This window comes from Marmota flaviventris, chromosome 9 (genome assembly GCF_047511675.1).
Source record: "Marmota flaviventris isolate mMarFla1 chromosome 9, mMarFla1.hap1, whole genome shotgun sequence".
NCBI classification, from domain to species: domain Eukaryota; kingdom Metazoa; phylum Chordata; class Mammalia; order Rodentia; family Sciuridae; genus Marmota; species Marmota flaviventris.
Window position 1 is genome coordinate 87111316 of NC_092506.1, and position 22336 is coordinate 87133651.

The 22336-nt window shown below is 35.8% G+C and overlaps 1 protein-coding gene across 1 annotated transcript in view; it reads left to right on the plus strand.

The window, feature by feature from the left end:
* Positions 1 to 22336, plus strand: part of Arhgap42 (Rho GTPase activating protein 42) — a 261757-nt gene that overhangs the window by 87166 nt on the left and 152255 nt on the right. Inside the window, exon 3 of the mRNA XM_027930617.2 lies at positions 6280 to 6341. Coding sequence (XP_027786418.1) covers positions 6280 to 6341 — 62 coding nt within the window. The remainder of the gene's footprint in view (positions 1 to 6279; positions 6342 to 22336) is intronic.

Here is a 22336-nt window from a genome sequence, read left to right on the forward strand (position 1 = left end):
AGATGAGTTTTGTTTTGTTTTGTATGTGCCAGGGATTGAATCTAGGGGTGCTTAACCACCAAGCCACATCCCCAGTTCTTTTTATTTTTTATTTTGAGACAGGGTCTCTCCAAATTGCTGAGGCTGAACTTGCAATTCTTCTGCCTCAGCCTCCTGAGCCTCTGCGATTGCAGGCATCTGTACTACTGTGCCTGGCAAGTTTTGTTTTTTGACAATTAAAATGTCTGACTACAAAAAGGACATTATGGAGAGCCAGGTTTAATTACCTCAAAGATAACTAAATTCCATGTGTTTTTTATCTGAGACCTTGGATTCCCAGAGACTGTGGAATGTTAGATGAGAGATGGGTGCCTCTGAGAAATATTATGTATTTACAGTGACCTGCCAGTGTTCACCAAACCCATCATTTTTTTTTTTCTTTTCTGTTGGCTTATTAGCTTTGCAACTAGGCATCCATGGAACTTGAAGCCACAAATGGAGTGGAAAAGCCTTATTTGAAGTTGTGGCTCCCAGAAAATAATAAGAAGAATTTGTGTGTCTGCCATGAAGCAGACAAAGTGGATGATCTATCATTGGGGGTATTAATTACTACCAAAGTCACCTGATATTTGATGGGAAAGTTAGTGTCACTTTAATGCCACTTCATCCAATTAGGTGCCTGGCATTTATTACTTAGGAATACCATAAGCTGATTGTTTTTCTTGCTTTGTGTACGGCTTACATCATTTCTCAAAGCGGTTGTTTACTACAGCCTATATCTACCTTTGATTTTCTTTAAAAAAAATTCGAAGAATTAAAATTCTCTCATCAGTGTCAGTTTCAGGGATGAACTGCTTGTGATATGATGGCCCTTAAGTCACTGTATACTTACAGTGCAGTGCCAGGTGTCATTTGGCTATGTGTACTAATGCTACTCTAATTTTTCTCAGTGTGCTAAATCCAGAAGAATATGACCAATTCACCTACTCTGGTGAAATTGTATTGATGTTTTACTGTCTGTTTCCTACTATTTATGAAAAGTTAGTTAATCTAGACAGATGCTAAGAAAGGGCCTGATAGAGCCTGCATCTTGCTTCCACATAGAGAAGTGAGATTATTATTGGGTATCACCTGAACTTATAAAATGTAATTGCATTGGCTCAATCAGGCATTCATAGATTTTTACACATTTTCATGTTTTCTTTGAGATTTAACAAAGTGGCTGACCCAGTTCTCTGCTGTAGCATATCTGGAGGTCATAAGTGATTTGCTTACTCTAACAAATAAAGCATGCTGTGATTGATCTGTACTTGTGCTTGGGTATATAGGCTGTTTGAGGAAAGACTTCTGTGAGAAGAGTTTAATACAGCATTTTCTGATTATGATATAAATGTTGATTGGCTATGAGACAGGTGCTTTCTCAGTTCTCACTGAGTTTTAAAATGCATAAAACTCAAGCTGATCGATTTGAAACATTTAATTGTATAATGCTTAGTATGTAAGATAGTTGAGTTACATCAACAATGAACAGAGAGCAGTTTTCTTTATTCTCTCCTATTCCTCGTTCAGTCATTAAACAGGTTTTCTAGTCAGAAGCAGTAGGGTAAATTTAAGATTAAGTTAGGAAGTTGAGAATGATTAATTTAGGAAATAGGTATTTTAGACTATCCAGGGATGTTTCAGAATTTATGTTCTTGGCAAATATTGAAGCCATCAGCATGCTTCATCTCTGTCTAGGGTGCAGTTCAACTGATATCCTCCTGAGTGCTCATACTCTCAGGACCTGCCATAAATACACTTTAATGTATAGATTTATTTTTTTTCTGAAAGTGTTTTTCCAATATTATGTTGTAGACATAAAAAGGTAACCTATAACAGTATTCTTGACCCCAATAATTTGTTGGAAAGTTACCATTTACATATGAAACTGTATTTTGATTGCTTTCCAATTATTGCATGCTCTGGATGGACAGGAAGGGGAGAGGTTATTATTGATGAATTTAGCCAGGAAAGTTTTATGCAGGTGGCAGGAGTTTAGATAGCCGACATAATTTTCCAAAGTATCTGCCTATCCTTTTTGTAGTATTTTCTGAATTCTAGAGTAAGAGCTGGCATGTTTCTCCTCGTAGAGCAAATAGACTGTGGGAATGTATTGTTAAACTCATTAGTTCATTTAACGAACATCTATTGAAAATCCACCGTGTTCTAAGTATTGTTTTTGGAATATGGCTCACGCTAAATTAAGCTCCTGTCATATAACACACATAGGGTCAAAATCTGTAATGGAAAAACCAAATGTCAGTCTGGATTCCCAAAATTGGATAGTAAAAAGCCTTATTTATTCATATTAATAAAATGTGGTACATCACAGAAAATTGCTTATCCTTGACTGTTAGAAATTTGTGTCTTATAAAAAAATACTGTCAGTTTTCCTAACTGTCTTATAAGGAATACCTCAAGCATTCACACACACACACCCAGTAGCTGTTCCATGTAAAGCATTATGATAGTTGCTAAGGGAGTTATTCCATATGTTTCATGCCTAAGGTCTGGTGTGGAATACATTCCCTGCAATTCTCTTGGATTTTTAAGGCATTTGTGGGGTCTTGTGCACCAGACATGCTAACACTGGCCTCTTGTCTTAGTGAGTTGTTGGGTGATACTGGACAGGTTGGATCTGCCTGCCTTCTGGCAGTTTCCTATTATACTATGAAGGCATGGGAAGTGACTGGGGATCCCCATCAGCCTGTTCTGCTAAAATCCAGTTTATATGGTAACACCTTGAATCTTTCATGCCTACTATGTGGACTGTTAATTTCTGTTATGTTGTCCCTAGTAAACTATTAATGTAGTACTTTGAAATCATTGTAAAAAATATTTTAGAGAAAATTTTATAGGATTAAGAAATTAGTAGGCCACTGTTACTAATTCATGAGGAGAATATTTAGGGTTCCTGGCTATGTTATTTTCTTATACAAAAAATGATGAATGTGAATGTCTAGATTTTGACTTTTATAGAACTGAGGCTATAATATTTAAAAAGAATAATCAATTTTTTTGAAGTCCTTTCTCAGAAGAACCAACAAAAGAAAAAGAGGGACTATAATTGTCAAATTGGGTCCAGTTCCAAAAATCTGCTGGAGGGAGAGTAGTTTTTGTTGTGGGGAACCAGACATTCAATTGCTTTTGCATGTTAAAATTTTTCTCCTCAGACATTTCCATTATAATCAACTAATATCTTACTGAGGCTATAAATAGTATTTATATGGGAAACAGACCAGAAAACCATTCAAGTAAAGTAGAAAACAACATCATTCGTTTTTGGACAAGGAGGGAGAAGAGCAAAATGAGAACCTGAGTTTCTTTGCTTATTACAAAAATCTGATTTAAGGCAAATCTATAATTTATTCTTGGAGTAGGAAGTTTCTTGGGGAGGCCAGTGGACTTGAGAAACTGTCACAGGCATGACCCTGCAGCCAGGGCAGCAGTGCCTGGGACTGCATTGTCCAGTCCTAATTTTCTGAATTGACCAAGTGGGAGGTTCTGGTATGCCTCTGCCAATCCAAAATTGAGTTGTATTTTTATTCCAAATAGCTGACAACAGACTTCTATGTGCTGTGCATTATTTAACCCTTTGTGATATTTTATCATATGTCATCTACTCCCTCACATATCTTAAGCTACAGAGTGCAAAAAAAAATTTTTTGTTTAAAAAAGTTATAAATTTTATTAGGTTTTATAAAAACTAGCAGTCTCCTATATTGTTACTCCTAGTCCCTACTGCTTTTTTAAATTTTCCAGAAAAACCACTTTGAACTTTGTCATTTCTGTTATTTCCAAGACCATGATTATCCTTGCTGCCTCTTGAGTTTTCTTTTCCAGTTTTGGATGCCATCCTATTGTCACACATGTCTCAACTTTACACTACCTTACGTTTTCTTTACACTACCTTACATTTTCTTTCCCTCCATTCTCTCAATTAAGACAATTTTGCTAAAATTCATTTTTAGTTTTTATATTATAGTAATTTCATACCTGTTACTTAGTACTCAGCTACTTAGTTTATTATGATTGTTTCATTTGTATATATTTGTTTTCCTGGGAGTTAATAAAAGATGTTGAATTTTCCTTCCTTCCTTTAATGTGTTTTTTGCTAATTTATAATTAAACTATTTTCCAGTGTTGTAATTCCCCTCACTACCCTCAGATACATCAGAACATCGATCAGGTTTTTGTTCCTTTCTCTGGATGTATGTTTCTAGAACCCCCGACTCTTACTCTAGTTTGCACAAGATTCTCTGTGGGCCTTGGTGCAGCTGTTGACCTGGGTGCCCTCTGTGTCCTCTGGGAGTTCCACCCGCTTCCCTTCTATCCTGGTTCTCCTGTTTCCTGGAATCCATCTCCTCTTTTCTCATGATTCATGCCCGTGTTTAGTTAGAGCGCATTGTCCAATAGCTTCTGGTAAAAGGAGGCATCTGAGGTTAAATGTTTTGACATTCATTAGAAAAGTTGGGAGTCACTAAGTTAGAAGTCTGGGGTCCTGACATGCCTCTTACACAGACTTTCAGTTAGTCTCTAATTTTATTTCTTCCAATTTCTTCACCCTTCGAAGTTCCTGCTGCCTCCAGACTTGCAGCCTGAGCTGGCTTACCTCTTGGCCTCTTTTCTCTGCAGGCTTTCTAATATTTTTAATATTTCCATCATCCAGGGTTTTGCTGACCTCTTTTTCCTCAGAGAGCTTTGGTGGCAGTTGACACCTTTCCAACACTATTCCATCAGGTTTCTTTATCCAAAAAATGTACAAAACTTATAATATGCTATTAGGTACTCAGTTGAAAATCTTTATACCTATAAAATATATTTCTAGTCCATTTACTGTCATCAAAATTGGGGACTGAGGCTGACTCGGTGGTAGAGCACTTGCCTCCCATGAGTGAGTTAAAGCCTAGTGGTTCCTAAAAGAGAAAAATCCTAGAATGGAATTTAATTATTTAAAATTTTATATTTATTCATTTATTTAGCTGTGCCAGGGATGGAACCAGGAACCATACATACTGGGCAAAAGCTCTACCACTTGAGCGGTACCCCAGCCCTGAAATTTTTAATATTTTGAGTGGAAAACATTAATTCTCTTCCTTAATGAGTTCTGATCACACTCTGGATTTGTTTTCCTCACTTGCCTGCCTTTATTGTAGACTCTGTGCCAGACTAACTAGACCTCTGGTAGCCTAGAATGTTTTCATTGTTTGTATGGGAAAAGGAGGAGACCAAGAGCTTAATAATAAGGACATAAAAGGGAAGGCTTAATGCTTAAATTAAAAAAAAAAAAAAGATTTGCTTTGACTTTATTTGTGTTACCATTTTTATAATCCAGACATTCAGATGTTAGTTAAGAATTCATGTTGAAGTCTAGGTATAAACACTGATGTGGATGAATCACTCTTTCATAATTACCATTTGAGCTATGCATTTTTGAAGACTATGCTATTGTAACTCCCCATTAATTAATTTACTTAGGATTTGTTCTCCCAATGTTTCTGAATACTTGATTCTTTCCCCCTCTAATTTAGATGATTTTCCTTGTCTAATTGCCATTAAAGACAGGACAATATAGGTACAGGTACTTTTCTGAAGCAGTGCTTTTCAATTTTAATATAAGTCAGTTAACCTGAGGATCTTGTTAAAATGCAGATTGTGAGGATGGGGCCTGACAGTCTGCATTTCTATCTAACAAGCTCCCAAGATGCTCATGTTGCTCATCCTTCTGACCACACTTAATTGAATGGCAAAGACCTAAATGGATGTGAAAGAGCAGCGACCCCTTCAGAATATAGATTGTTTTTAAATATCTACAACCCTTAGGCTTCTGGAATTCAGAAGTTTACTGGATGTAACTAAGTACCTCTAAATAGTGCAAGATTTATTGCTTTTTATAAATTTTAAAAATAATTCATATTTAAAATATTTTATATTGTGGGTCCCTATTTAGAAGTGATTCTGTTACTATACTTTTATTGGTGTGTTTAAATTTTATGTAATTAACGTATAAACTTTTCTTCTAGTGTCTTTGAAGAAAAATATACTTTATCTGCTAAACTTTCATTTGCAACATGCAGGGAAACATACAACTCTTATCTATAGCTGTTAGGATTATATACACACACACATCGTTTTTATGCTAGACAAATAAAACCACATATACACAAATTAATAACTAATTTAATTTTAATGTTTGTTTCTGTGTAATTAAATGTTAGCAATGAAAGAAGATTAATGATTTTCTTTCTTTTTAAAAAATAGCTCAATCACTAAAAGAATTTGCAAGGCTACTTATTGCAGTAGAAGAAGAAAGGCGAAGATTGGTAAGTCTGTTTCTATTTCTTAATGATATCACTTTGTTTCAGCATATTAAAAGAATCAGTAGATTTCCTGAATTAGCCATGCTAGACCTTATAATTTGATATGTGCATTAAATGCTGCATGTATTCGTGAAAAGATTTGTGACTGTAATTATCAAATATTGCTAGTAGATAATATTTGCCCTATTTATTTCATTTGTTGAACACATGTAAGTTGTCTTTATTTGCTTGCCATTTATAATTGCTCCAAGAATTAAAAATATCGAACAAACTGCCACTAAGAAACAGATTCTAATTCAGCAAATGTTTGCATGTTATATTATAATAACCTTAGTTTTATGATAAAGACATGTTTCAAGCATTAAAAGCAGTTCATGGAAGGGGCAACTAATTTTTTTCAGCTTGTTAGTAGGAGGCTTTCTTGAAAGGATGACATTTGAGTTGGGTTGTGAAGGTGAAGAGGATTTTGCTAACTGAGAATAATGGGGAAAGCTTTCCAAGTAGTAAATTAACTTATTATTGTGAAATATCAGAGCAGAATTATTGGTAATACATTCATCTCTTCAGAATCCAATTTTCGACTCATTGTATTTGCATTTTTGTTTTGGTGCCTCTCTATGACCCATTGTTTTCTTCTGTAATGTGGAAAGAATAACAGTGTGTATTCATTTGTTTTAAAGCATTTATCATAGCACCTGGAACTTACTAAACATGTTCAGTTGGTGATGCTGCTACTGATTGTCAGTTAGAGTGAGGGTTAAAGACTTGTTTACATCTTCAGTCATCTTTGATGTTGTTGGATGATATACACATATAATACTCAAGTGTGGATTAAATAGCCTAGGAATGTGGTGCCATTTTGCTAAATGGATAAAAGGAGAGTGCTTGTAAGGGGGCCTTGACTCACCTGGAGTATTGCCTCAGCTGCAGAAGGATAACACTGTGGGCACGGCAGTCATATAAATGAACTTGGACAGGGGCCCCAAGGTAGGAAGAAGTACATGGAATCAGTTAATGGTTCTTAGAAGGGTTTAATAGAAGGTTGATTGAGAGTTGTAGCCAGATGGAGGCTAGGCCAAGACGTTTTGATGTTTATTATAGGCAGTGAGAGAATTGCCAGAAATTTTTGAAGAGAATAATGACAAGATTATAATGGATTCAGGAGAGATTAACTTGGCAGGCATGTGATAATTAGATAAGGCAGGGGAGAAATGCCCTGGTATATTGAGGTGGTTGGGGGTCCCCATATTTTTAGGAAGCATTAATCTATCATGAGTCTTGTCCCAGTGTCCAAAGAGACAGTCATATAATGTAACTTAGGTTCATATATTTTCAGGTCAGAGAATGATTTTCTGCGGGGATGAGTTTGATCTGAGGTACGAAGCCTAAAAAAGACACTGTCTTAAGTGCTTTAAGCACTCACACACTCTAGCTCTATGAGCTGCACAGAAATTCAGCTTCCACAGGGAGACCTGGGTAGTATGTGCCCCTGTGGCCCAGAAGAGGAGCTGATGACAGAAATGGAAAGAGTAGTTACAGAGATGTGAAAATTAAGTTGGAAGTGGTGTGGAAGCCAAGGAATATACAGTTCTCAGTGGGTAAAGCTGTGTTTCAAATCCTGTGAAAATGGCTCAGAACAATAAACCAAATAGCATGGGTTATAATTTTTAAATATTGAAAAATATCAGAAGGTTTTGTAGGCTGTGTGGGGAAAGAAAACCATGGGAATGTTCCCATAGCACCAAGGAGGCTTTCATGGGCACCAGGGGCGAACCTCTTCCTCTGAAATGGGAGAAAAAGAAGGGATTGATGAAAACCTCATAGAAATTTGGAACAGTAAACTGCTTGATTGGATAGGTGGAGAATAGCTGAGGAAGGAGTGGATGTCTGCTGTGACAAGAGTTTGTAGAAAGTTTTCAACAGTCAGAGGCTGAGAGAAGAGTAAAAGGACTGCTGGTCAGTGAGTAACAAAAAGACAAAAAAATAAAATTAAAAAAAAAAAAGAGCCACTAAAGTTAGACATTGTAAGTGTGTTCAGAAAAGACCAGTTACCATGTTGTCTTGGGTTTTTCTGATAATACCCAATGCTAGTCTGTGAGCAGTAAGTATAGTTGGGAGGTCAGATTCAAGTTAATAGTTGATGTAAAAGACGTGGTCCTGGATAAGGGACTTGGATTAGTGTAATATAAAATTTGGACCTGGTTGATGACAGGAATTGTTGAAGCAGAAGGGTACTGATAGACTTCAAAAGCAAAGGGGGCAATCATGGCTACTTCCTTATGCTGAGGGTTCATGGAACAAAATGAGAGAAAGAGAGAGGCCAAAGGAATTTGGGCTCAAGAGTGGGAGTATAACTGTGGAGCTGGTCCAGATAGTGCTGAGGGCAGATGTGGCTGACCTGGGTCAAAAGCCTCAGGAATGGAGAAGGCTCAGCTGAGAGACCAGGGTCATCTGGTGTGATGACAGGGTAAAGGACAGGGGTTAGGTAGAGGAAATGGTTGAGGAATACAGAGTTACTTAAGCCTTGGAGACAAAGATTGCCTCAGGTCTTAGTGTCCAAGAGGTCTTCATTTCTGCCTTCCACCCTGTTTCTGATGTTGGGACAAGGGACAAATTCTACTTCATGAGTGAAGTCAAACTGTGGGTTTTGATTATTTCAATTGCTGTTGTTTCTAAAGGTCTAAGATAAAAAATGTACAAAGTGATGAAAAAAATCTCTATAAGATAAAAGCACAGCAGAATATATTTCAACAATGATCATATGCAAAACAGTCATTAAGTACACAAATCTAAATATTGAAGTGATAAATCCACATTTTAGTTAAATGATGCTGTAATAATTAAATAATAGTATAGCTGGTAACAGATTGTATACAAAGACATGACAAAGAATTTGTATTTCAAAAATTATTATTTTATTTGTACAGTAGAATATTTCGGATACACAGGGAAAGTGTAAAGGAACTATTTAGTTAATTAAAAGACCATTTAATCATTGTCTTTTATTGATAAATCCTGAGTATTATATATTAATTGGATTTGACTAAAGTCTTAAGGATGTCACAGTAGTAAGTAAACAAGATATTAAATCTCATAAAGATGAAAGAGGGTACTTAGTACTTAACAGTTTAAATAAATTCTCTTTTATTACCAGTGATTGGCTGTAGTGAGTAAGATGAATAAATATGTCATCTTGGTAACTTAATGACTATTTGCAGAAAAAAGCCCAAAGAAACATTGATTTTATAAATGGAATCCCTTCTTAGTCCATTCTAACTTCAAGTATTGAGGCTTTTGTTTTTTGTTTTATTTTTTTCAAATTTCTACTAAAGCCAACTAAAAATGCACTTTTTTACAACAAAAAATGAATCAAAGAATAGCATTTCAGAAACTGTTGAAAGTAGAATTTATCCTGTCTCATACTTTTGATCAGAAAAATCATCTTCCATGATGCAGCATCTTCTAAGATATTGACTGACACCTGCCATCTCCTGGTTACTCCAAGAACAGCTGTCTATCTAGCTAACTATTTTGAAGTACTGGGATTGAACTCAGAACCTCACACATGTCAGGCAAGCACTCTGCCACTGGGTTGCATTCCCAGCCCTTTTTATTTTGACACAGGGTCTCCCTAAATTGCTCAGGCTGGCCTTGAATTTGCTATCCTTCTGCCCCAGCTTCTAAAGTAGGTGGGATTATAGATATTTACCACTGTGCCCTGAGAATAGGTTTAATGACACATCTTATAAGAAATAATTTATTAGTCTTTTGTATTGGTCTTAAGAAAATTATTATTAGTTTAAAATTCAAATTTTTAAAATTTATTAACATAGTCTTTCAAAAAAGATGTATATTTTATGGGAAATGTTAGATTTTTTTCCCCATAAAATGTCATACTTAAATTATTTTGATAAAGAGGTATTCTTGTGGAAAGATTTAGACTACCCTTAATACAAACAGGGGCTTCTAAGCTATATCAGCCTCATGACAGCATCTCTTCAATGTCCACACCATCTCAGCAACAGTTCCCTTTTCCTTTAGATCAACAGCTAATTTGTACAAATGCCACTATTTTATCCAGGCTGTTAAAAATTAATTTGATCCAATACTAATATAACAAGAGAACTCCATAGGGAAATATGAAATGCTCAGTTGTGGCCTTCTGGAAAAAATCTTGGCAGACACTTCTTCATTTGTATTAAAATAGTAAATTTGACTCGTTAGTCCTCGGGACTTAATTTCTAGAACCATCCTCTGCTACCCTTTTCTCCCTTGTCAGTAGTCTCCATCTTGCTCCCTGTTCTCCAGTCCCACAGCTTTCTTTTTTGTTCCTTCTGTTTTACTACCAGCTTCTTTTAAATTTCCAAGTTTGCATTTTCATTTCCTTTGCCTTAAACATTCTGACTCATATTCTGTCCTGATTGGCTCCATGGTATCATTCAATCTTTATCCCAAATAGCTCCCCTGGAGTTCTGCTGTTTCCATATAGCACAAATTAGTCCCCTTTTGTCCTTCTGTATTGTGACAGAAATACTTGCTCTCATGTAGCTTGCACTCTACTAGGGAAAAACAGACATGAAACAAATTATACTTGGTGGTGATAATTGCTAAAAAGAAAATCAGAACAACTGGTGGCTGATGTTAATTGTGATAAAGGAAGACTTAAGGAAGAAATAGAGTTCTGTTTTGGGTCTTTTTTTTTTTTAAAGATTTCTTTTAAAATTATAGATAGACACAATGCCTTTTTTTTTGTTGTTGTTTATTTATGTGGTGCTGAGGATCGAACTCAGTGCTTCACACATCCTAGGCGAGTGCTCTCCCACTGAACCACAACCCCAGCCCCTGATTTGGGTCTTTTTAGGTGCTAACTGATTATCTATGTCACCTTTTCTAGTGAGCAGCTAGGTATATAGATCTCCAATTTAAGTTGCTGGCGTTCAGGGAAGCAGCTTGGGTTGGAGATACAAACTCAGAAGGTGTTGACATCTAGAGGGTATTTAAAATGAGGGGAATGGATTCTGTCAGCCTTGTTGAGTGTGCAGACTGAAAAGAAAACATGGGAGGAGATAGCCTTAAGGTATACTGACTCTAGTGTTTTTCAGATGTGGTAGAATCAACAAAGAAGATTAAATCAGTAGGAAAACCAAGAGGAAGATGCTAGGACAGCTTTTTCCAAGCCTGGTTTCTTCACTTGCATATGGTAGTGATGTGGGACCATAATAAAGAGAGGCTTACAGGATGTGGACCCAGTGGCCGCAGCAAAATTGCTCAGGGTGGAGGGTCTAAATGATGTCATCTGCTCCATACTGCTCCTCTCCACCATCCATCATCCCCCCCTCCCCAGTTGCAGTTCCTCACATTCTATGTACTCTAAGTCCCTGACCTTGATAAATGTTTCATGTGTGTCTATGTGTTTTTCCGTGATAGTATCTTTGTCATCAGTGGAGGAAGCTTGACATCAGAAAATTTTATCTAACATTTATCTGGGAGAATTTATACATTGAACTTATTTCTTTTATTTTCATTTTGATCTGAGAAATTTCTTTTTAAATCCATCATGTTGTACTCACCTTTGACCTGTGTAACCTACAGATTTTTTCTTTGGATCTCTCAGGGTCTATATTCTTTTTATTCAATGCCCACATAAGTCCTTTATCCTTAAGCAATAAAGGTACATTTCTGATATGGGATAGGTGTTTTGAGCATTATTTTGGAACAAAAAATTGAAGGGGGACTTAACAAGGAAATTTATAACCTCAGTTACAATAATACTTTATATGAAATTAAGGCCTTTAATACCTTTCTTTCACTTAAAAATATAAGAAGTAAAGGTTAATGAAAAAATCAGAATTGATTTAGATGTTTATTAAAGAAAGAAAAAAATGTGTCAGAAATATATTTTTGGTCATTGTTTATACTGTCCAGTACTTTAGACATTAGCCACATGTGGCCATCCAGCATCTGAGATGTGTTAAGTGGCTTGCTTTGTATTTCTGTTGGACAACATGGTTACAGATAATAGCAACAGCTGATGCTAAACACTTTCAAGGTGCCAGGAAAGTGTCAATAATGTTTTAGCTACTTGAATCCTCATAGCAACCCTCTGAGTTGTATGCCATTAATGAATATTTAGCATCTCTAATCCAAGAGTCCCCAAAAGCTAATGTTCTGAAATTTGAAACTTTTTGAATGCTTACTGAGCACTCACAAAAAGTTTCAGATACTGGAGCATGTTTTAGGGATGCTAAACTAGTAATCTATGCAAATATTACAAATCTGAAAAACTCTGAAACCTGAAACTCATCTGTTTCCAAACATTTTGGACAAGGGATATTCCACCTGTATAACTATTTGAAAGCAAAGGAAATTCAAAGGCACATAACTATTAGTGCTACCTGCAGGGATTCGAACCCAGACCATTTGATTTCTATTTCACAATTTTGCAAACTAAGACTCAGTTAGAATTGCATTAATAACAATCACTGACATACATTGTTAATATAGTGTGAGATGCACCTTCAGTTACTTTAAGTGTATTATTTCAGTATCTTACAAAAATTAGGATCATTAAGATCATTAAATTTATATTAGATTAATTTTCAAACACTTTTTTCATATAGGCATATATTTTAATAAAAACTTCATCTATAATTTCCTTGACAGTTCCCAGATCAAGTTTTTAAAAAAATTTATTTATTCTAATCAGTTATACATGAGAGCAGAATGCTCTTCGATTCATTGTACACACAATTTTTCTGTTATTGTACAATTCTTCTGTTATTGTACATGAAGTAGGGTGCTGCGACACAGGACTAAATCATTCAGGGTCACTCCAGGTGAACTGGGCTGGCACTAAATAATCACACAAAGAGAGAAAATACCTTTTTCTTAGGGTTCAGCGATAGCTCCTCGGCCCCAGTTCCCGCAAGGGAAGTGAGAGGGGCAGAGAAAAAAGAAAGAGAAGAGCCATGTTCTGAAGCCTCATTTATTGAGGGGAACTGTTTGGTAGAATATTCCATCCTAAAAAAGTAAGGGGTAGTTATTACAAAGGAGCAAGAAGGCAGCCCATTCCCATTGTGTAACACCCACTCCCCTGCTGACACTCAGCTTCTACACACTGTGGAAACCAGTTTCCGCATTTCCATTGCTCAAGGCGAGGAGGCACACAACTCCTATGTGGCACCTTCCAACAGTAGGGTCACACCATTCTTGTAATCATATAAGTACCTAGGGTAATGATGTCCCTCTCATTCCACGGTATTTCTTATCCCCATGCCTCCACTCCTCTTTTCCCTCCCCTTTGCTCAATCCCAAATTCCGCCACTCATCCCATCTCCTCCCCCCTCATTATAGATTAGCATCTACTTATCAGCGGAAACATTCATTTGGTCTTTGTGTTTTGGGGGATTGGCTTACTTCGCTTACCATGATATTCTCCAGCTCCATCCATTTACCTGCAAATGCCATGATTTTATTCTCTTTTATTGCTGAGTAATATTCCATTGTGTATATACCACAGTTTCTTTATCCATTCATCTATTGAAGGATCTAAGTTGGTTCCACAGTTTAGCTACTGTGAATTATGCTGCTAAAACATTGATGTAAAAGCTAACTAATTTCTGTATATCTGATAAGCTTGTCTGAGTCTCACCCTGCCTCTGATTCTAAGAATTCATGAAATAGGAGCCAATTATAAATGTTGAGAAAATTACATATCTCCATTGCTCTCCATGAAAGAATTTTCTCTCTTTATGATTTTGCCTTTTTTTTTTTTTTTTTTTTTGCTTTATAGACAAGCCACTGTTAGATTATAGCGATTAAATCTCTAAATTTTTGGCATTGGTGCTGTTATATGCTTAGGTCTAATTACCTGTGAAACAATCCAATTTCTTATTTTTTCAGATAAATGAGGCACAGTATGCCAACATTTCACATGCATGGATATGGATATGGATATTTCTGTTATGTTTTCAGTTAACTTTTATGAGAAACAAATTTTAGGTATGCTGGCCTTCATTCCAACATTTTTGTGCAGTGATTTCACCTGAAATTTACAAAAGTAAAGAGTAAAAATCTCAATGTTCTGAATGCATAAAGTTCTGACTTTCACCTTTAATGACCTATGATGGCTTCCTGTCTATTCCTGTGAAATATTTATATAGGACTGAGCAGTGGTAGTTCATCCACAATCTCTCACAATGAAAGACTAGTGCTTTTTTTTAATGTTAATAATCCTAGTACTCATTTGTACTTTTTAAAAATGTGCAGTGTTTCAATATACATTTTTATTGGGTCCCCACAACAACCTGAGCTTAGCCTCTAAATAAATGAGTTATTATGATGCAGACCATTAATACGCGATAAAACTAAAAATGTAGGAACCATTTACAGGACTTTGGGCTTCCAAATATATAATTAATATGTTATATTCAGTGTCTTCTTGTTTTATATTTAGAATTTAATGTCAGACACCTGTTCTTTTTTTGTATCAGCTGACAGGCCAACCAGATATTCAGAAATTAGAGGTTGAAGTATTCTTTAGTGAACAAAATGTTTGTTTTTGTTTATGATTAAACTATAGGGTTTATTACTAGGTATTCTGAAAACCATCTTTGTTGTTAAAAATTTATTATATTGTTTAGTAAACTGTTTGACAGAATAAGATGTTGGTTGATAGTTATTACAACCTTCTATTTACCATTTATCAGATTGTTGGAACTAATTCATTATGGGTAAGTCTAATTGGCACAATTTCTTCTAGTAGAACTCATTAATCTTGAGTAAAGGACTTAAAAGAACATTTCTAGGATTTCAGAAAATATTTTAAAGTGTTAATGTTTTGGAACTATGTCTTCTTTAAGTGTGTAACTGAAAAAGACACTTAATGACAAATGTCCTTAACATTCTAAAACTATCTCAGAATAGAACTAGTATTGTGGTCAAACAGTGAAGCCTCTTGGGCAGCTGCTTTTTATCATTTCACTGCTCATTAACATTTTTTTCTCCTGGAGAAAATGAAAGCAGAATAATAATAGATAAAATTGGTAATCCACAGTGGTGCTCCTTACCAGGGTGTTTTTTTTTTTTTAAATTTTTATTTATACGTGGACACAATCTTTATTTTGTTTATTTTGTGGTACTGAGGATCAAATACAGTTCCTCACATGCTTGAGGCAAGTGCTCTGCCACTGAGCCACAATCCCATCCCTACCAGGGTGTTCTTGTGGAAGAATACTTGGAAGAAAGTTGTACTTTTCCTTAATAAAACTCAGGTCCTATGCTGTTAGAAGTCCTGTTCGTGGCTGGCCATCAACAGAGAGAACTGTGTTGGCACTAATTTCAAAATGTATTTGTATTTTAGTATACCAGTTTTATTAATACTTGCACATTTTCCCCTTACAATTGACATCATACAACTGATATTTCATGGTTCTATATAAAATTGCTAAATTTTATGTATAGGATACAAATCTTTCATTTAGTGGATAAATGAAAGTAATTATCAAATCTTTATACTTTCATGCTTTGGAGGACACCCCCATCCCCTTTTATGATTTGTGTTGACTATAAGGAGAGGTTTTAAGGAAACCTTTCTACTATACAGCACTATTAAAAAAGCAATCGATTTAAAATTCTAAATAAAGTGCTTTCACATTCTTCTGATTTTTTTTTCTGTCAAAATATAGACTGTTGAATGTTTCTTAGGTTTTGCTATTTTGTCAGGATTCTTTGGGCAAAGTTGTTTTTGCCTATGGCTGTGAATATTCTCCTGAGCTAAGCAACTGGACACAACGCCTGGGTGTAATCTCTGTCCTCCCATCTCTACTTCCTTCATCATGTCTTTGCTGAGTATCATATATTTCTGTAGCTTTTACTTTGAAGGCTTACAATTACACAATACATAAAAGTATATAATATTTAAATCTTTCCATTGTTACCTTTGCACTATCACAAATACATTTACTTTGTGGTGTTGGCCATCACTTTTTATTGGTAGAGTTGGAGACATGCTAATCTTTACTACATTCAGCAGTCAGGTTATCATATTCTTGGATACTTAGGAAACACAGAGATACCCAATACTATAAAAGGTAGGTGTTTGTAAAGTTATTGTGTAACCACTCTGCAGAAGTTCTTTAAAACCTGGATGGCGAACTTAATTTTAAAGGGCAAAAAAATATCAACCTGAGTAGGCATGAGGTAGACTAGAAAAACACCCATAAAAGATACCCTAAAGGGAAGTTTTATATAACACAACAAAGCTATGGATGGTTGAAAAATATCAGCCAGATATTCAGAAATTAGAGGTTGAAGTATTCTTTAGTGAGAAAAATGTTTGTCTTTGTTTCTATTTAAACCATAGGGTCATAATATTCATGCACTAGAGAAGAGATTGTAAATCCAATTTGACAGCCATCAAGAGAAAAGAGAAAAGGCTTTTTAAAATTTTGAATCTGTTATAAAAAATAGTGATTAGAAAGACTGTATATTCTTTGTCCTATGTATCCCAATGGTAACATCTTACAAATTATAGTAAATAACTCAGTAATTTTCTTTTGTCAAAGTATTAATTAAAAATAATAAGCTCTTCATAAGCTTTCCATGTGTCCTAGAATCCAAATTCATAACTTGAGAAGTCTGACTCAGTGAATTATCAAGATGCCCTGTGTGAGATCATGCTGTGATTTATTCACGCATCACTCAGAATGCTCATTTGCAAGGCAGACAGAGAATTGATTGGGAAGGCACTGGGCATCTCATTTGTCTGTAGGAAGGGCCATCTTGCATGGAGACTCAGGGGCAAAAGCACAGACTTTGAGACTCCAAGAGGCTTTCTGTCTCTGCTGCTCCTTTGCTGTCAGTTTCACTCTCGGTTGGCTTCTTTCGCATGGTGAGTCATACACATTGTCAGTATAACTCACAGAAATTGTTTCTAGAGAGGCTTGTTCAGTTTCCCATGGTCATTTGAAAAAAGAAACAACAACAACAACAGCTAAAATAAAACAGAAGAAAAGAGAAACTTGGGTAAGGTTCTGATTGGCCTAGCTAAGATCACTTAAAAAGCCTTAACCAATTACCCAAGGCAAAGGGACAGAATATGTGGCATAGGCTTTTCTCCGAATATGAGTGTTATTTTCAGAAACAAGAATTTTTGTGAATTGGGCAATTACCCCAGCTCTTGTCTATGCTAGTATGGCAATGGCTTTAAGAAATTTCCAGTTAATATTGTCATTTCAACAGAATATTAAGATAGTGAGTTATATCTGAAATTTTATAGGACTTAGAAAATATTAATTCAGTTGGACATTTACTTTAAAAATTCAGAAATAAGACAAGAATGCATGTGCACTATTACTGTTTGAATTCAGTATTCTTTTAGAGGGCCTATGGTTTATGCAATAACAAAACAAAACAAACAAACAAAAAGAAATAAAACTATTGTTTTTATGTAATTTTCAACATAGGCAGTCTCTAAGAATCTACAGAAAAATTACTAGAAGTGAGAGGTTAGCCAGTTTGATAGATGTAAGTTAAATATACTTTTGTATACCACCTGAAATGTGACAGTAAAATAAAATATTCAATATTAACTCAGGAAAGGATACATGGTACTTTCAAGTGTGAAATTAAAATGTTTTTTTAATGCTATCAAAAGAGAACTTTAAAAGAAATAGAAAACCAATAGAGTAAGTCAGTTCAAAAGAACAATTTTAGCTATTTTTTTTTCAACTGTACTAGACAAGATAATATATTAGAACAATCTAACTAGTCGCACTGCAATTAAGTTTTTACCCATGGAGTGGTAAATCTCAGGCTGGTCTTTAAGACCATACATTTCCTCTTTTCATTTGGAAAATGTAGTTATCCTGCAAAGACCTTATTGTCGTATTCTAGATATCTACTTTGCAGCTTTCAGATATTTTCTAGCACAGAAATACTGCCGATTGAAAAACTGATGTTCTCTTCAGTTGCATAGCCATATCTAACTACCTTGGTGGCAGAAAAAGTATTCTGCATAGTAAATTAATTTATTTCTATCACTGTTTCTCACAGCAAAATAAAATATCCATGTAGATTCTAAGTATTTTAATTCTGTTCACTTTATATTTCACTTACAGTATTATTTCCTTTTCCCACATATAACAGAATGCTGTTGAAATGACACAAATAAAATAAAATGTGTTTTCCAGAGTTAGCATGAAAGTGAAGCACAAAATTGGGGAAAAGTCTAGATTCCAGTTAATTGCTGACATCCAGAAAAGCATTAAGCTCCTTGGGACTTTATTTTCTCTTTCATAAATGAAGAGTGTTCAGTGTTTCCCAAAGTATAAAATGGAAACCACCAGCAATGTGTTAGGTATTAAATATTATATGAGTGAACATTTTAAATTTTATTAGTACCATATTTATTTCAATGTGTATGGGGTAGAGAATAACTCCAGATTTAAAGGGACTCATTGTTTTGTAAGAAGCTTATTAAAGGAGTGAATCAATTTATGAGGAAAAATGTAGGACATGGATATAGCCTAAATCCTGGAAGTGGTATGTGAATGATTAGAACTCAGGAATTCATGGAATGGGTGATAAACGTGGTTTAAATGTCTGATTTTGATTTTGTAATGGTATACTTCTGTAACTGTGTACTTGGCTGGATATTCTCTGTAGCAGGATCTGGGTTCACATCATTTATAAAGGTTATATTAAAAACAAAAACAAACAAACAAAAAAAAACAGTACCAGAAGCTTGTTCCAGTGAATGAACAAGCCTCCATATAGTGACCACATTGGTGACAGGTTAAGCCGAGTTCTGTTTATTTCTTATGCTGAACAATACAATCTGTCAACTGTAGCATTTGGGAAACTCGATAGCAAAGCAGGTGGTGCACCAGTACGCATAGCAAAGTTTCATTTTGATTCGCAAAATAAAACTTGGTGGGTTTTCTACATTGAAATGGTTGGGCAGGAAAGCAGTGGTTTATTCACAAAATGTTCCCTAATATATTTTTCTGGGCTAGAAATTTCTCTAGGAGTGGAGAATACATCTATGGGCAAAAAGGGGTTTTTGTCTCTTAAGTGGCAGAGGTAGACATTACAAATATGAAAGACAAAGCATGTTATCAGATGGTGATATGGGCTCTGAGAAAAGGAAGACAAGGCACGATAGGTAGTATAAGGGGTAAAGGTATTTGCAGTCGGGTAGTTAGAGAAGACCTCAGTGAGAAGCTATCATATGAGTAGAAACGCAACAAACGTAAGAAAGCAGTCAGTCAGTCATGCAGATCTCTGGTGCAAATACTTTTCAGTTTGCTCAAATAGCTTAACAGCAAGTACAAAGAGCCTGAGGCTTGGGGTTTGTTAGGAGTAGCAAAGGGGGTGATGTGGTTGAAGCACAGGGTTAAATGAGAAGGTACAGAGATGAAGTGTAGTGTGTGGGAGGGGTCGAGACACATGGAGACCATGTAGGTCCATTTAGGCCTCACAAGGAATGGGAACTTTGGCTTTGTAGAAGGATCTTTGGAAGAGAAATGACATAAACTGATTTAGAAACTTGAGGCTTGCATGACTACTGTGTGATATAGTATAGACTGTATGAAATAAGGCTGGGCACTATACCCTAACTGGTGAGCCCAGTTATTTTGTTAAAAGATGATTTGTATTAGGATGAAAGCAGTGAAGTGGTTGAAATGATAAGAGCTTATTTTGTAGGAGATGCCAACAGGATTTGCTGATTGACCAAACAGGTCCTGAAGCAGGAGAAGAAACAATGTAGTGTCATTGGCGGGGGTTTCTCTCCCTCAGTGCTCTGGATGCTTTTGGGCACATACATTCTTGCCATGGAGGTCTGTCTTGTGCATTGCAGGCTCTCTAGTAACATCCCAGCCCCTATTCACTCTGAGATACCCCTTCTCTCCCAAGTTGTGGCAACCAAAAATTTCTCTAGACATTTTGTCCCTGGTGGGCAGAGTTGGCCAGATGAAAACCACTTATTTAAGGTTTCTGGTCTGATGGGATCCTGAGATAGAGGGACTGTAAGCAGGAAGCATGGTCGGTTGCTCAAGAATTTTGGGGTGTGTGTGTGGCTACAGGTGTAACTAATGGAACCATTTGATGTTGGCTAATGCAACTGTTGAGTAGGAACAGGGCAGGAGGTCTGGGCTGGAAAAATTTTGGAAATCATCAGTATATTGATGGTAGTCGAATGCCCTTTTGAGGCCAGATGATATTATGCAGAAGTGAGAGTAAATGAAGTGATGAGGTCCTGGGACTCTATAGCGTCAGCCATATAGCCAGCAGGAATTACCCCTGATGCAGGCCAAGAGATTGTTTGCTGTTATAAATAGGCTTAATGAAGCTTCCAGTTGTGGAATACTTACTAGTCTTCACACATGATCATGCATGGCATTTTTTCACAAATGTTGTTTATTTTGATTCATCACCTGGCTTAATAATGTTGCTTATTCAGGCTTCAGTTTGTGTAAGTTGTGAATCTGCTCCATGGTAAACAAATCCTCTGTGCTCTGCTACTACGATTTGTTCCTTGTATGGTTCCACTTTTTTTCTTCCACCATTTTTCTTCATGGAACTTATTTGCAGTCATATACTTGATTGATATGTGTACTTTCTGTGAGCAGAACCCACACTGTTTTATACTGCTGGTCCTAAGTGCTTAAGAAGTATGAAGGGTGTTACCTGGCAGTTTACTTTTCCATTCAACATTTGCTTTATCGACATCCTTGCACAACTATACATTTACTCTTTCATTGTGTGGATGTGTCATAACTGACCCAGCCATGTCCGTGTTCACAGACATTTGTGTCGTTTCCACTGCCTTCCAAAATCATTCTTCTTGTGGTAGATCATGCAAAGATAAATAGTCCACAGAAGTGTCGTTTTTGCAATGTATATTGCGAAAACTCTGTTCTGCATCACTTGAAAAATTTATTTTTCTTTGAAAAACAAGATCTAAACTGAATGTATTGCACTGAACTTAGTTTTCAGATAGAAATGCAGATGTTACTTCTTAGATATGCCGAAAATTTTGAGGTGATTTCAAGAAGAGAATATGTAGAATGACTTTTTTTTTATTTCCTAACTTATAGTAAAGTTCATTATAGTGTTTATTCTCTTAACCATTTTTAAATGAACAATTAAGCAGTGTAGTGTATATTTACATTATTGTGCCACCAATCTCCAGAACTTTATCATCTTGCAAAACTGAAACTCCATACCTGTTGAACAACACCTCCCCATTTCTCCCTAACCCCAGCTCCTGGCAACCACCACTATTCCACTTTGTTTTCCTCAGTTTGACTACTATAGATACCTTATAGATGTGGAGTCATAACAGAATTTGTCTTTCTGTGAATGGCTTTCTTCACAAAGCATAGTGCTTCGAGATCCATCCATGTTGTAGCATGTCTCCAAAGTTCCTTCTTAAGGCTTAACAGTCTTTCATTGTGTGTATTTACCACATTTTACTTTTGCCATTCATCCACTGATAGACACTCAGGTTGCTCTACCTTTTAGCTATTGTAAATAATGCTGCTATGGACCTGAGTATTAAATAAGTCTTTTGAGATCCTCATTTAAATTTTTCTGGATACATACCCAGAGATGGGAATGCTGGATCCTGTGGTAATTTTTTTAATTTTTTTTGAGGTCTACCTTACTGTTTTCCATAGTGGCTAAAACATTTTACAATCCCACCTATAAACCACAGGGATTTCAATTTCCCTAAGTTTGCTAACATTATTTTCTTTTGTCTAAAAGTAGCCACCATAAGGAGTGCGACAACTTTGTGGTTTAAATTTGCTTTAACACATGGTTGGGATGGGGGATATATATGCTTCTATCTATGAATTTATAGGGTTAACAGTGAGTGTTTTAAATCAGTAGAAAACATTGACTATTTAAGAGTATACCACTGCTGGAGTATGCTTTGTGGTAGGGCCAGTAGTGTCAAAACATCAAAAAACATATTTTACCGTGCATTTAAA